Below are 13,525 nucleotides of genomic sequence, written 5' to 3'. Positions count from 1 at the left end.
TGAGAACCAAGGTTCTCGCCTCTGGATCACACCTTCCAGACTCAGGGCATGGCATCCCTGCAACTCTTTGCCGACTCTGTTTCCAGAGTCCTGTTCCTGCAGAATAACTCCGCTTTCTTGGACACGAAGTCCTTTCCTTGGGAATTTCAACTTCTGGATCACATCTCGAGAGTCTACCTCTCTTCAATCCGTGGATCTGCTTCCCAAACTTGGGTACGAAACCCTTGGGCTGATCTAGCTCGAGTTCCTCAAAGCGCTTTCTCCTGCAGAGGCTCATGCCTTCCTCTGCTCCTACTCCCTCACGAAGAGGAAGTACACCTGCAATCAAATACTCAGAGATCATAACATGAAAATCGTTACCTTCAAAGTCTCGACGCTCGAGACGCAACTCGGTTCTCGAAAAAAGCAATTCCCGGGAAGAGATCTCTGCATAGAAAATCCTCTCTTCCAATCCTACACACAAAAGAGGTGTGTTCTCGGGTTCCTTCTCGTAAATCAACCTCGTCTACGACGTTTATGGGCTGAAAACAGAGAAAAACAGCAGCTTGTCGCGATGGAAACACGCTCCGTAGGCACTTCTTCATGAGGGAACTCGCGCGTTGGGTCTTGACGACATCTGGTACACTTGGGGCAGCCATGGGCATCACCGGCAACGTCTTCTTTACGGCTGAAATCTGCAGCAGCATCTCCTCCTTGCAAAGATTGGTCCTCCTTCTGAGTGAGGGCATGTGATACTTTTATAGCTCCTAGCCACAAGCATGAATAGGTGCTCGTGTAGAGTTTTTTTTTTTTGTTTGCGTTCTGCCAGAAAAAGAGAGAGAGAAAAGGCTGGCTGATCTGTTGCCTTATTTATCAAATGGCTGCCCACTTATTAAATGGGCGGCCGGCGTATTTTAAAAATAGTCTGAACCTGCCCAAAAACTCAATAAAACCTTATAAGTTAAAAACAATGCTTTCACAGGACTTCCCAGGCGTCCCTCGATGCAATCACACGCACAATTGGAATGCAAACATAAACTTCCTCGCGGAAAAGCATTTGCTTTCCCGAAAAGCAATCTGCTTTCTCAGAAAGCATCTGTTTTTTCCTCAAAGTTTCCTCTGAACCCATCTTCATTCAAGTGCTTGTTTTTTCCTTGTGCACAATTCTAACACAGTTCGGAATTTCCTCCCGACTATGGATATTCCCGTTCCGATGCACCCGTCACCCACCTTGTGACGCATCAAGAATACCCATCACCTAGTGCTTTCCTACCGAACTTACGATACAATCTCCTTCACGATGCTCTATGTCACCCATCCTATGACGCATCAGAGATGTCCGTTCCCGGATGGTCGGATACTTCTTTCCGATGCTCCCTGTCACCCATCCGATGTGACGCATCAGAAGTACCCGTTCCTGGTGGCCTTACAGATATTCCCGTTCTCAGTGCTCCCGTCATTACTTTGAATGACGCACTAGGAATACTCTGTACTCGGATGTCTCTAGTGATAAAAGCCCTCTCACTTAAAATTCCAATAATTCATTTAGAATTATTTTTCTGTAAGATAAAGCCAATTTAGCAACAGTGTGCAGCGGAAGGTGTGAGAGAGAAAGAGACAATGGCACGAGAGAGAGAGAAGAGACATGAGAGGAGACAAATGGTGCAAAGGCTGCCAGCCCAATAACTCCAGATGGCAAACTCTACATGATGATGATACAATACAATGAGAAAGAGGGTGCCCTCCCTCCTATATATATGAGAATAGGGGCTGGTCGGGCAAGAATCGTCCTGTTCGGGTGCCGCTAGAACTGCCTCCGCCTGTGGCGTCAGCCTGTTGGACGTAATTCCAAGTCGAGCCGCCAATTCAAGTGAAAAGAAGTTGGCCTTGGCTCCTCCATCAAAGAAAATGAGGACTTCTTTATCTTTCATTTTGCCCCAAGAGCGGCAAAGTTTTGTACTTTCGTTCATTTGATTCGGGTTGGGCCCACGCGTTGTGGTACCAGTTCTGATTTCATCTTTCCTTTTGTTCTGCACTTGGCTGTTGTTCTGTAACTCTCAAATTTATCTTATGGTGGCCCTTTGGTTCATCGTCTTTTTAAGAGTTCTTGTCCATCTCTTTCTGCGAGTACAAGTTTTGTTTTTCTGCACTCGTCTATCCTTTCGGCTTTCCTCCCTACCTGAGAGGAGCAATGGCTACATGCCATCTCGAGTAAATCTTATCAATTGGGTAATTCTTTAGGTGTCTCGCCAATCTCGGGTCCCTGGAGTACTCAATCAATCTGTTCACACATATGCCAATCTGCAGTTGACGTTTGTACTCCGTTCTAGCAAACTTGTCCGAAAAAAATAATTTTTTTTGCCCAAACCTTCATTCTTTTCTTCAATTCCCGCGCCGGATCTTCAATTTTTCTTTGCCTTCCCACTGAGAGCTGTCATCTCTATCAGATTCTTCACGAGAACCCATGTGTAATCTGGGATTCTTTATGGCTTTATGCCCTATAGGACAAAGCGATGAAGATGGGAGCGCGCCTGATGCGCGATGTATGAAGGGTGGGAGTGCCTAATAAGTCTGGAGTCGGGACACGAAGATTCTTTCACAAAAGCTGTGTGGGCTGCAAAAAGGATCGGATCCTCCGTAGAAGAATAATCTTTTTGTGCTTTGATACCACTGTAACAAACTTGGAGACCCCAAGTCTAGGTTCTACCGCGATACAACAGAGATTCACTCTAAAAAAGTTCACAAAAGACGACACGGCCCGGCGTAGTTCCGTGCCCAGAGGTATTGGCCCCAAAGACTGGCGCCTCTTTCGGTTTTCTTTTTATATTAATCTTGGTGCAAAGTACGAGGGAGTCTGCTGGGACTCACGCTCGGACTCTGCGTCCAGATGCTCTAAGTAATGAGGGCCCAACAGACATATTTATTGTTACAAGGGATGCCCAAAATCAAAGCCTCAAAAATCTCAAACTTAAAAGCTCTTAAACTTAAAAGCAATTATAGTCCAAAAGCTTCTCAAAAATTAAGGATAGTGCCCAAAAACTGGCCAGCATAATTTTCGAAATTCCGTACGGCCTGTCAGCGCAAAAAGCGGAGCGTCCGTACGTCAGCGCGTTTTGCGGCGGATTTTTCGCTGGCTGCCACGTCAGCCTGTCGGCGCATTTCTAGCAAGCAGGGTGTGTGATTGTATGTCCGAGGGCCAGCCATGTCACCAGTTTGTGACAGCCTAACAATTATCTCATTTGTGAGGGTCTCTTGTATTGTTGTCACCTTCTTCGTGTGTGTTATCTTCTCTTAGGCAAGCCATATTACACAATGCCATAATGCACTCACGAGCGGGCACAGAGGCACGAATACCACCTTAGAAAAAAATAGAAAGATTCTTTTATTGGCCTAAAATGAGAAAAGATGTGTTTGTGTCGCACAGCGTTCCATTTGTCAAAAAGTAAAAGTGCCTAGGGGTAAGCAGCAGGGTCTTTTGATGCCACTGCCTATTCCTGAAGGCCTATTTCAGGACATTTCCATGGATTTTGTGACTTATCTTCCACCTAGTTTGTATTTAAAGAATACATAGCGGTTAACAATCGTTGATTGTTGCAGCAAGTTCTGCATGTTAATTCCTTATAAGGCCACAATCATACACAAGATGTAGCACGTTTGTTCATTAAGCATTGATATCCTCTTTGTGGTTTGCCAAAGTCGATTGTGTTAGATCAAGATATTAAGTTTACATCACATTTTTGGCAAGCACTTTTTGAAGATTTTGGCACTAAGTTGAATTTTTTATATGCATTTCATCCACAGTTCGATGGTCAAACTGAGATCTACAATGAGTTAGCCTTATATGTCTTGAAGTCATATGTCCATGATCAATAGTCTCATTGGGAGCATTATCTCTCGCTAGTTCAAGCAATTTTGAATGACTCCTATTCTTGTACCATTGGTAGAACTCTATATGAGGCAACATTTGGCCATCCGTTCCAGTTCCAGTCTTTGTTGACTAGATCGGTTAGTCAGTTGCCTGATGCTAATGTTGAGAGCCAGTCCTTGGAGGAGATTACGGAGAGAGTGAAGCTTCGGCTTAGCAAGGCTCAGGAATCGTATTCACGACAGGCTAATAAGCATCGTCAAAATGTTACTATCAACGAAAGGGATTGAGCCTATCTTAGAATCATGAAGCAATGTCTTAAGCAAGTAGGAAAGAAGTGTCCAAAGTTGTATTTTAGGATGTATGCTCCATTTCCAGTCATTTAAAAGATTAATGATGTGTTTGTGAAATTGCGGTTGCCTAACTCATGGTCAATGCGCGACGTTTTCCATGTTTCTTGGTTAAAGTTGTTTTTGGGAGATCCCCCAAAGGACATGTGTGAATAGGAGGAACCCAAGATCCTAGGCGAAGCTCAAGTCATGGAGCCGGAGTAGACTTTGTTGCACCGTTTTCGCCATGGCTAAAAGAAACACGCATGACAATTTTTTTTGAAGTTTAAGGATCGAGGAAGCCATGAGGCAGTGTGGGTCGACTAAGATTTTTTCACCGATTACCCAGAGTTGTTGGCGGACTACAAGGAAGCCATGCAGCTCGGCCCCAATACCTCACCATAAAAAGAGAAGGGGGGGTGTGTGTGTGTGTGTGTGTGTGTGTGTGTAATCCTATGTGCATGTGTCTAGGGTTTATGACAATCCAAGAAGTGTTATGGCACGCTTGTGAGCTTGTACGCAGGACGTGCATGTCGAGGCACTTAAGAGCAAATGCATACTCTCTGATTGCACATGAGCACAACCAGTGTTTGCTAGGTGTAGGCACTAGGGAGTGTTCCTATACAACACCATTAGTACCAAGCCTAGGTAATAACTGCATATGAAGCATCAGTTCATCAACTTATCAATAAGTGACCTATTAGTATCATTTTATAAAGTCGTGGGGGCTCAATCTGACATTGCTCGACCAGACTTTTGCACCTATACAAGAGACCCTAGGGGTCACCTCTCCAGGCATTCGGTACTTGCAGTACAAGTACCCTTAGCACAAGCATCTTCAACGTTTTTCAGCCATCAGCCCATTGCCAGAGTTAGCATCAGAATCAGCCAAGTGTTTTCAGATTTCAGCCCTAGCCTCATCATCAAATCGTAGTTCCAAGCTAGATCAGCCCTTTTCTTTTCAATTTCCAGCCCTTAGCCTCGCAGATCCAAGCATCTATCGCAAGATCCCCTGAGCATCTTAGTATCTAGGACCATTGTATCAACATTTGTGCAATCTAAAGCAAATACCTCTCTAGCGATAGAGAGGGGGCCCTTGGAGGGGGTTTGGGACCCCATCTAGTGTTAGTCTCCTTTCTCTCTCTCTCTCTTTCACTCACAGAACCTTCACTCATAATATCATTCTCTCTTCTCTCTCTAGTCTTTGCACATCTCTCATTTCGTAAAAGGACCCTTGAGCACACATTGAGCACTCATCTTGAGCATTCACCATTAATCACGTTACACCCACACACCTTTTTGAAGAGGAAAACCCTAATTGGAACCTGTCACAAATTGCTGATGTGTCAAGCCATTGAAGAACGAAGCTCACTTGCAGATCTCGGCCGAGGGGCCTAAACCCTAAGAAGAAGTCCTGTCAACCTATGGGACCCTGTCCGATGGGGCTCACAGGACCTAAAGATTAAAGCGAGACCAACACACACACACACAAAGCGAATTCAGATGATGACGTGGCAGCCAATATGGATTTCCGACGTGGCAGGTGTACGAATTTCCATAATTCGTGCTGACAGCTTTTTGGGTTCAACGCTTTTGGACCAGATGCTTTTGAGTTTATAGCTTTTCATGTAAACTACTTTTGAATGGCTAAGGGCCTTTAAATATGAACTATGGCCTCTCACTCTGGCATTCTACAGCGGGCAGATGTACAGCAAGAGCCACAGAGTGTACCTTGTTTGAGCAATATAAAGAAATACCGAAAGGGGTGCCATGGTTTGGGGCAAGTACTCTCTTGGGTGGGATTCCGCCACTCCATGTCGCGTGTGCTCTCTCTCTCTCTCTCTCTCCCTTTCAGTTAAGTTGTTATTGAAGTGCTAAAAGTCTGTTCAATCTGTTCTTTTCTATTGGCACGTGGTGCCTCCTTGTGGCAATGGTATCAGAGCTTTAGGCGTGTGCTTTTCTAAAAGCATACCGGTCCCACCAAAGAGCAAACAAACCGGTGCTTCCAAAGCCTACTAGAATTTTATTTGAAGTATCTTCATGTCCGGACCCTAGACTTACTAGCCACTCCCACCCTTACTTCATCGTCCATCGGACGCACTCCCGTCTTCATCGCTCTGTCTTACAGAGCATAAGCCATAAAGAACCCAAGGCATGGTGTTCACGGATTTAGCGGAATACTTGCAGTTTCTCCTTGACAAGCTTCACGACGTTCTTTCGCGGCATCCTTAGCAGAATCTTTCGATGCTGCAAAGTTTTCAACAGTTTTTGAATTACATGTTATTCCCTTTGATGGCCCAGGCATAGTTACCGGGGAACGCCCCCTAGCCCCCGTTCCGGCGTTCCGGGGGGGCAGTTCCCTTCCCGAACGTTCCGAAATGTCCCGAAACGTTTGACGTTCCGGGTGGCCAGTGCAAACCGGAACGGCCGTTCCGGAACGTTCCGAACGCCCCCCAAACGTTCCGGAATGCCCCTGGAACGGCCAACGGCTACAAACAAATTTGGCAAAAATTGAAAAAATTGAAGTAAATGTTTGGGCTTCTTTTTGAAGCGTGCAAGGCCTCAAGGACTCATAAAATGCACCCCCCTCCCCCTTTCTCTCCACAAGCTAATCCTCAAGGCTCAAGCTCTCTCCCTCTCACACTCTCAAGATCTCTCCCTCTCAAGACTCGCTCTCTCAAGGCTCAAGGCTTTAAGCCTTCAAGCTCTCTTCCTCTCCCTCCCACTCTCTCAAATCTCTCCCTCTCCCTCTCACTCTCTCTCTCTCTCTCTCTCTCTCTCTCTCTCTCTCTCTCTCTCTCACATCATCTAGTCATAGCAAGATTGAATGGTCTTCAAAATGAGTTTTTTGTGAGTATTAGAGTCAAAGCACTCTAATACTCCTTGTATTTAAACACAAGAAGCTAAAAAATGCACTATTTGGGTGTTTTTTATACCTCCCGTTCCGCGCCGTTCCCGTTCCGAACCCCTAGCCGTTCCCCCGTTCCGCGGGGATCCCGTCGGCGTTCCCGTTCCGCGTTCCGGGTAACTATGGGCCCAGGTAATACCTCCTCCTTCGGCATCAGAAGGTATGAGAGCTTCCAACCGGCAACCTTGCCGACTGTCTTTTCCGATTGGAAGAGCCTTCAGGAATATGGTGCAGCCATTTGACCTTGATCGTGTGCAACGGCCTTTGCCACCGCCGTTGCTCCCACCTCCCCTACCACCACCGCCACTAGGCTACAATGGTTGGAGCCCAGGCCCCATATCCTTCGGCATCAGAAGGTATGAGAGCTTCCAACCGGCAACCTTGCCGACTGTCTTTTCCGATTGGAAGAGCCTTCAGGAATATGGTGCAGCCATTTGACCCTGATCGTGTGCAACGGCCTTTGCCACCGCCGTTGCTCCCACCTCCCCTACCACCACCGCCACTAGGCTACAATGGTTGGAGCCCAGGCCCCATATGGATACCCTTATTATCCGTACCCGGGATATGCGCCTAACCAACCAAAAGATTTTAAGGATGGCGGCACGACAATCAAATTTTTCACCTTTTCCGGGATGAAAGATCGCAAGAAAGCATTGCAGTTCCTATAGCAATTCGACAACATTTGTGCTTTGGGGACCATATAGAAGAATCCAAGATTTCTCGAGCAACGGGATTTCTTAAAGATAATGCCATGCAGTGGTGGAGTTCCATCGCGACGCAACCGCATGCTCCAAGGACCTGGCAAGCTTTCAAGACAATATTTGCACGAAGTTATATGACTTCTCTCTTTGAAGTCCGGATCTTGGCAGAATGGGGCAAATTGAAAATGCTTGCCACAGAGACCATGGGTGACTATAACCAAAGGTTTCTCGACGTCTACCTATCGGTGTCCTTCTTTAAGTTCATTTCTTGGAGGACCGTGCTAGGGATACACCATTAGACTACCATCATCGCTGCAGGAATATTGTCTATACAAGCAAGTCTCAACCATGCAAGAACTTATGGACCATGCCGCGGTCGGCTACAAACTGATGAAGGGAAAGTTACAAATTGATGAAGGGAAAGTTGGAGTTTACCATAGAACCAACTCCGGCCACCAAACAAAACACCAAACTCTCGGCAACAATGAATAAATTCTCGGGAGTCTCGTGAAACCCAGCCTCATAACGTCAATGAGAAACCCTTCTACAAGAAGGCCGATGTGTCGAATGTTTTCAAACAGGACATACATTCACTACAGGTCTTGAGCAGGCCTTGACGTCTTTAGAGAAATCTTCTGCTCACACGACAGAAAGATCCGTCGGGCCACCTCCAGCTAAGAGAGCTAAACCTCCGAACGATGCAGACGGGATTGTGGGGAGCGTTTGGTTGTACCAGTCCTGTGAACTCATGGCCCGTACCTTTTTATAGGTTATTTGCGGGGTAAGTGATGAGGTAGTCGTTGAGTAGCTTCATACCGTAGACCGTCTGTATCGGAGGAGTGCTCAGCGGCGCTGTTCGTTGTGTCTTGTAACATGCATATGTGAGCATTTTTGTTGCATTGTAGTGTGCCAACTACTGAATATTCCTTATTGGATGAGATTCTTCTAGGAAGCCAGCGACCTAGGAAATGAAGAGCTCCAATATGGAATGAGACTCCTTATTGGATGAGATTCTTTTGGGAGGCCAACGACCCAAGAAATCAAGAGCTCCAATTTGGAATGAGAAAAATGATTGTCCCTTGGAATGTCCCTTGGAATGACCCACGGAATTTTCTTGAACTTGAGTTGTTCTGCAGAAATGTTGTAATCGTGGACCATTACTTTCTTTCAAGAAGGGGGGATGTCACAAATTGCTGACATGTCAAGCCACTGAAGAACGGAGACGACTTGCAAATCCTGGCCGAGGGGCCTAAACCCTAAGAAGAAGTCCTAGCAACCTATGGGACCCTGTCCGTTGAGGGCCAGAGGACCTAAAGATTAAAGCGGGACAAACACACACACCCAAAGCGAATTCAGATGATGACGTAGCAGCCAATACGGATTTCGGTGTACAAATTTCCATAATTCGCGCTGACAGCTTTTTGGGTTCAGCGCTCTTGGACCAGATGCTTTTGAGTTTATAGCTTTTCATGTGAACTGCTTTTGCCTTTAAATATGTACTATGGCCTCTCACTCTGGCATTCTACCTCGGGCAGATGCAGAGCAAAAGCCACAGAGTGTACCTTGTTTGAGCAATATAAATAAATACCGAAAGGGTGGAATTCTGCCACTCCGTGTCGCGTGTGCTCTCTCTCTCTCTCTCTTTCAGTTAAGTTGTTATTGAAGTGCTAAAAGTCTGTTTAGTTTGTTCTTTTCTATTGGCACGTAGTGCCCTCCTCGTGAGAGAACCCCAAACACTCGAATACACAGTAAGAATAACAGGACTACAGTAGCACACCATTGAAGAAGCCTTTGTATCCCTTCTCAAAGAGGCTTAAAGTGCTGATATTCCTTGTCAAACAAGCTCCCCCCTTGCTTAGAGTCACGGCATCGTGAGTGATGTGGCATTTTGAGCCATATTTTTCCAAAAATGGGTATTGTTTGATCATTTTATGGGATTTTTTTGGTCATTATTAGCCCTTAAATGACCCATTTTGGCCATAAAAAACCCAAACGAGCTGGGAAAAATCCCTAAAATTGTGGAAAAATTCTTTTGAGCTCAATTTACATGATGAACGTCATTTTTTCACTTGTCTTGACCTCTAATCACTTCATCAAGTGCAGCCGTCATGCCAGGTGCTACTTTTGGACAGTGTTTGCCCGCATTGAACTTTGTAGGGGAAATGAGTGTGCCACCATGATGCACTTGACATATGTACAGTTCTAATCCAAAGTAGGCATGATCTTAAGTTAAGAGATCAGGTCTAGGGTGGGCTCAGATGGCACTACCGTCCACCTGTGTGGCTTTTCCCTCCTCCCATCTCCTGATTTAATCACTTCATCAAGTGCAGCCGTCATGCCAGGTGCTACTTTTGGACAGTGTTTGCCCGCATTGAACTTTGTAGGGGAAATGAGTGTGCCACCATGATGCACTTGACATATGTACAATTCTAAACCAAAGTAGGCATGATCTTAAGTTAAGAGATCAGGTCTAGGGTGGGCTTAGATGGCACTACCGTCCACCTGTGTGGCTTTTCCCTCCTCCCATCTCCTGATTTAGCCTCATTGTACATATGCTGTTTTTTCATCAGGAGAGTCTCCCCTTATGATTGCTGTAGACCTCTCTAGTAGAGGTGCTTGTAGCCCTATGGGCAGTGACATTAACTAATAGAAGGATCTTTTTCTCGGGAAAAAAAAACAGAACGCGCAACAGTGCCACGTAGGGTCCTCACCTCCCCTAGTAAGTTATGTACACGACTGCAACCGTGGCGACTGTATTCACGCATTTTTTTTTGAAACTATGTACATTGTAGCGTTTGCTCTCACATATCAAAAGGCATAAAAATGAGGTGAAAATTTAATTTCACACTGTAAATGTGCCACAATATGACAGGGTAGAGGCAACACACACATACATACACGTCCATTTTTGGGGAAGGTCGAAGGGTGTTGTTTCGGGCTTTAAGCACCGATTTTTTGGGTGGCGGATTGTTGATGAGGGCAAGCTACCAAAAAAATATTAAGTGATCATACAACACAAAAACATCCACAAATGAAATAGTGTAGAAGATCAAACCATCCCTTAGTCTAGAAAATAGAATCTTTTTGCTGTTGTTGTCCATATCCTGTGTCTTAAGTATCATCACTGTGCCTTATTTTCTACTCTTTCCATTCGCAAAGTTGTCTCTCTTTAATTAGACGTCCTCATTTTACTTATGATGAGACCTTTCATCTTATCTAGAGAGAACTTGTTTCTACTAATCTTCTGATCTGATGTAGTTTCTCAGACTTTTGTTACTTTTTGAGCTAATTGAGCACACGCAATTTCTTGTCTTATTTCCAGAGTGCAGAAGAATGCTTGTTGAAAGTAGTCAAAGATTCAAGTGAGGAGGCTCTAGCGGAGCTTCAAGGAGATCCTCAAAACCTTGAAGTAATTAAAAAAAGTAATTAAAAAATTCCTGGTTCTCTAAAAGTTGCGACCTTTTTTGATGACAGTTTACCATAATTTGGAATTCCCTGATCTGTTGTAGGCCTTTACTGTCGACTTTGGAAAACTTGGCTCATGTTTATTTGTATGCTGCCTTTTGTATGTACCTAGATGGTGTCTTTGCTAGTTGAAGCCGGAGCTCAGGGAGTGGAAGCTTGTTCCCTTTCTTGAGGGGAAGTTAAACTGACACACAATCAGTGGGCCACATATGTTGTGGAGAAAATGTAACTAGTCTGCGGCACTAGTAGGGATGATAGGAGACTGAGAAACTCATTGTGGAATTTACAGGTTTGTTGAAGATCCAAGAAGGCAGCTGAACGGAGCTCCTTCCTCAAGAGACTAGACAGAGAAAGGCCCAGTCCTGCCCTGGCACCATTGCATGTCCTGAATGAAGTAAACAGCAATCAGCTTGTAGTTCAGTAGAAATTCAGACACATTGTCCCACTCATGCTCGTGCTGGCAGCGTGTTTTCATCCAGAAAATGATAGCAACGGGCTTAATGATTACTGTAGGGATCCACAATTGCTCACAGTGCACACCCTACCCAATCTCTTGGAAGTAACACAATAGAGATGGGGGTCAGAGAAAAACATATAGAGATGGAAATTTCAAAATCCTTGCAAGGAAGTCTTTCCAGCATGGGCTGGAAGGAGCCCACATCGTGCAGTCTCAAGAATAGATTCCCACAGGAGAGTAGCAAGTATGTTGGAACTTTAGCAAAAGGGTTTCCAATGGAAGGCGGGGACCAGCTTTACGGTTCCCTGGTAGCACGGTGCTAAAAAATCCTAGGATAAAAACCGAGGTCAAATTGTATTATCCCTCTAAAGTTGCTGACTTTCCTCTCTTAAACATGATATGTGAGTTGCAGTTTGGTTTTGCCAAACCATAATTTTTGCAGTAACCTTTCTTGATTCTACCTATTCTCTCAACTTTGGTGCATCTGACAAGGAGCTAGATCACTTCACAATTGTTTCATCTTGATTCTACCTATTCTCTCAACTTTGGTGCATCTGACATGGAGATAGATCACTTCACAATTGTTTCATCTTAAATCATGTCCAACAAATGTTGTAGACTATTCATGTTGGACTGTTGCTCATTTAAAGTCCTATTTGGGGTCCTATTTTGGATCGAACATAGATGAGTACAATGAGACATGCCATTCAAGGTCCTATTTAGTGCTCAAGGGGCTTGTACCAGGTTTAATATGCTGTCGTTAACCTAGAAGTCTGGGGAATGTGGGTCACGATGCACTTAGGTGGACATTGAGGCACACAAGCTATTGCAGATATACATTTGGCAAATTGGAAGTCGTTGAGGTACTACAGTTGCCATGCTCTGTAGCATTATGTATGCACCCTCCTATGGATACGGTAGCATGTCAATTGCACAGGTTACACTACTTGCTTATATTATGATAATGTAGTTGTCTGAGGACTTTTATAACTTTCTTTTTCTGCAATAGCACATGCTACATTGCTTGCTTATTGCTAGATGAGGTGGTTTGCTAAGGATTTTTTAGACTTACTGTTTTTATTTCTCTCTCAACAGTGCTACAATCAGAATCTTTATCATCATGGTTCCAGAGATATAGCAAAGTATTTGTAGAAACGCTTGGCTTTTCTGATCATGAAACTTTTGATCATCCCATAGCTTGTAAGCAGATTGTGTGTTTCATTTTGCTTCCTTTATCATGGTCTTAAACACTGGTCAATCATTGACTAGAGAATATCCAGGTCTGCGAGCTGTATCTTCTAGGGATGATAACCCTATACACAAGTTTGTCGAGCTTTATGATACTGATCCAATGCCGACACTTTTAAGTGATGGAACTATGGACCCAAAGTTGTTGAAGATTTATGTGCTGGTTCATGACTTCCAAGATGGTCCCGCAGATCGGTATGCATGAAGAGTGTGCATGTGCACTCATAGAAGTTTCTGCTTGTGCTATCCAGTCAAAACAATGGTACACAGTGTTTTTTCTGCAATATTCAAGCAAAGATTTCAGTTTCATAAAGGTTAATACTTTTGCAGAGCTAATGAGATTCTGTCTGAAATGAGAGGGACTTTTGGGTTCAACGAATGCTGGCTTTTGTGCATTAACTCAGGATCATCAGACTCTGCTTTGGACGAAGACTTTTGGAATTCTGACAAGCTTTGTAGCACAAGCTTAAGAATAGATGTAAGGTGTTGGCATTCTTGTATCATAGTGCAATCAAGGCTTTTTTTTTTTTTGGTTTGAGTCTTCTTTCTGTGAATACCAGATGAATCGTTAAA

General features: G+C 44.5%; 1 protein-coding gene across 3 annotated transcripts in view; it reads left to right on the top strand.

Moving 5' to 3' along the window:
* Positions 1 to 13,525, top strand: part of LOC147440406 (Tetratricopeptide repeat (TPR)-like superfamily protein) — a 126,873-nt gene that overhangs the window by 14,654 nt on the left and 98,694 nt on the right. Inside the window, exons 3-6 of one of the 3 annotated variants that reach the window (XM_086530147.1) lie at positions 11,105 to 11,204; positions 12,800 to 12,904; positions 12,985 to 13,147; positions 13,283 to 13,430. In XM_086530147.1, coding sequence (XP_086386273.1) covers positions 11,105 to 11,204; positions 12,800 to 12,904; positions 12,985 to 13,147; positions 13,283 to 13,430 — 516 coding nt within the window. Of the gene's footprint in view, positions 1 to 11,104; positions 11,205 to 12,799; positions 12,905 to 12,984; positions 13,215 to 13,282; positions 13,431 to 13,525 lie in introns of those variants that run through there. The other 2 variants (XM_086530148.1, XM_086530149.1) reach the window with 2 other exon arrangements.

The sequence above is a fragment of the Adiantum capillus-veneris genome, chromosome 15, assembly GCF_014529385.1.
Source record: "Adiantum capillus-veneris isolate H3 chromosome 15, ASM1452938v2, whole genome shotgun sequence".
In the NCBI taxonomy this organism is placed as follows: domain Eukaryota; kingdom Viridiplantae; phylum Streptophyta; class Polypodiopsida; order Polypodiales; family Pteridaceae; genus Adiantum; species Adiantum capillus-veneris.
This window is presented reverse-complemented; position numbering and strand designations above follow the sequence as displayed.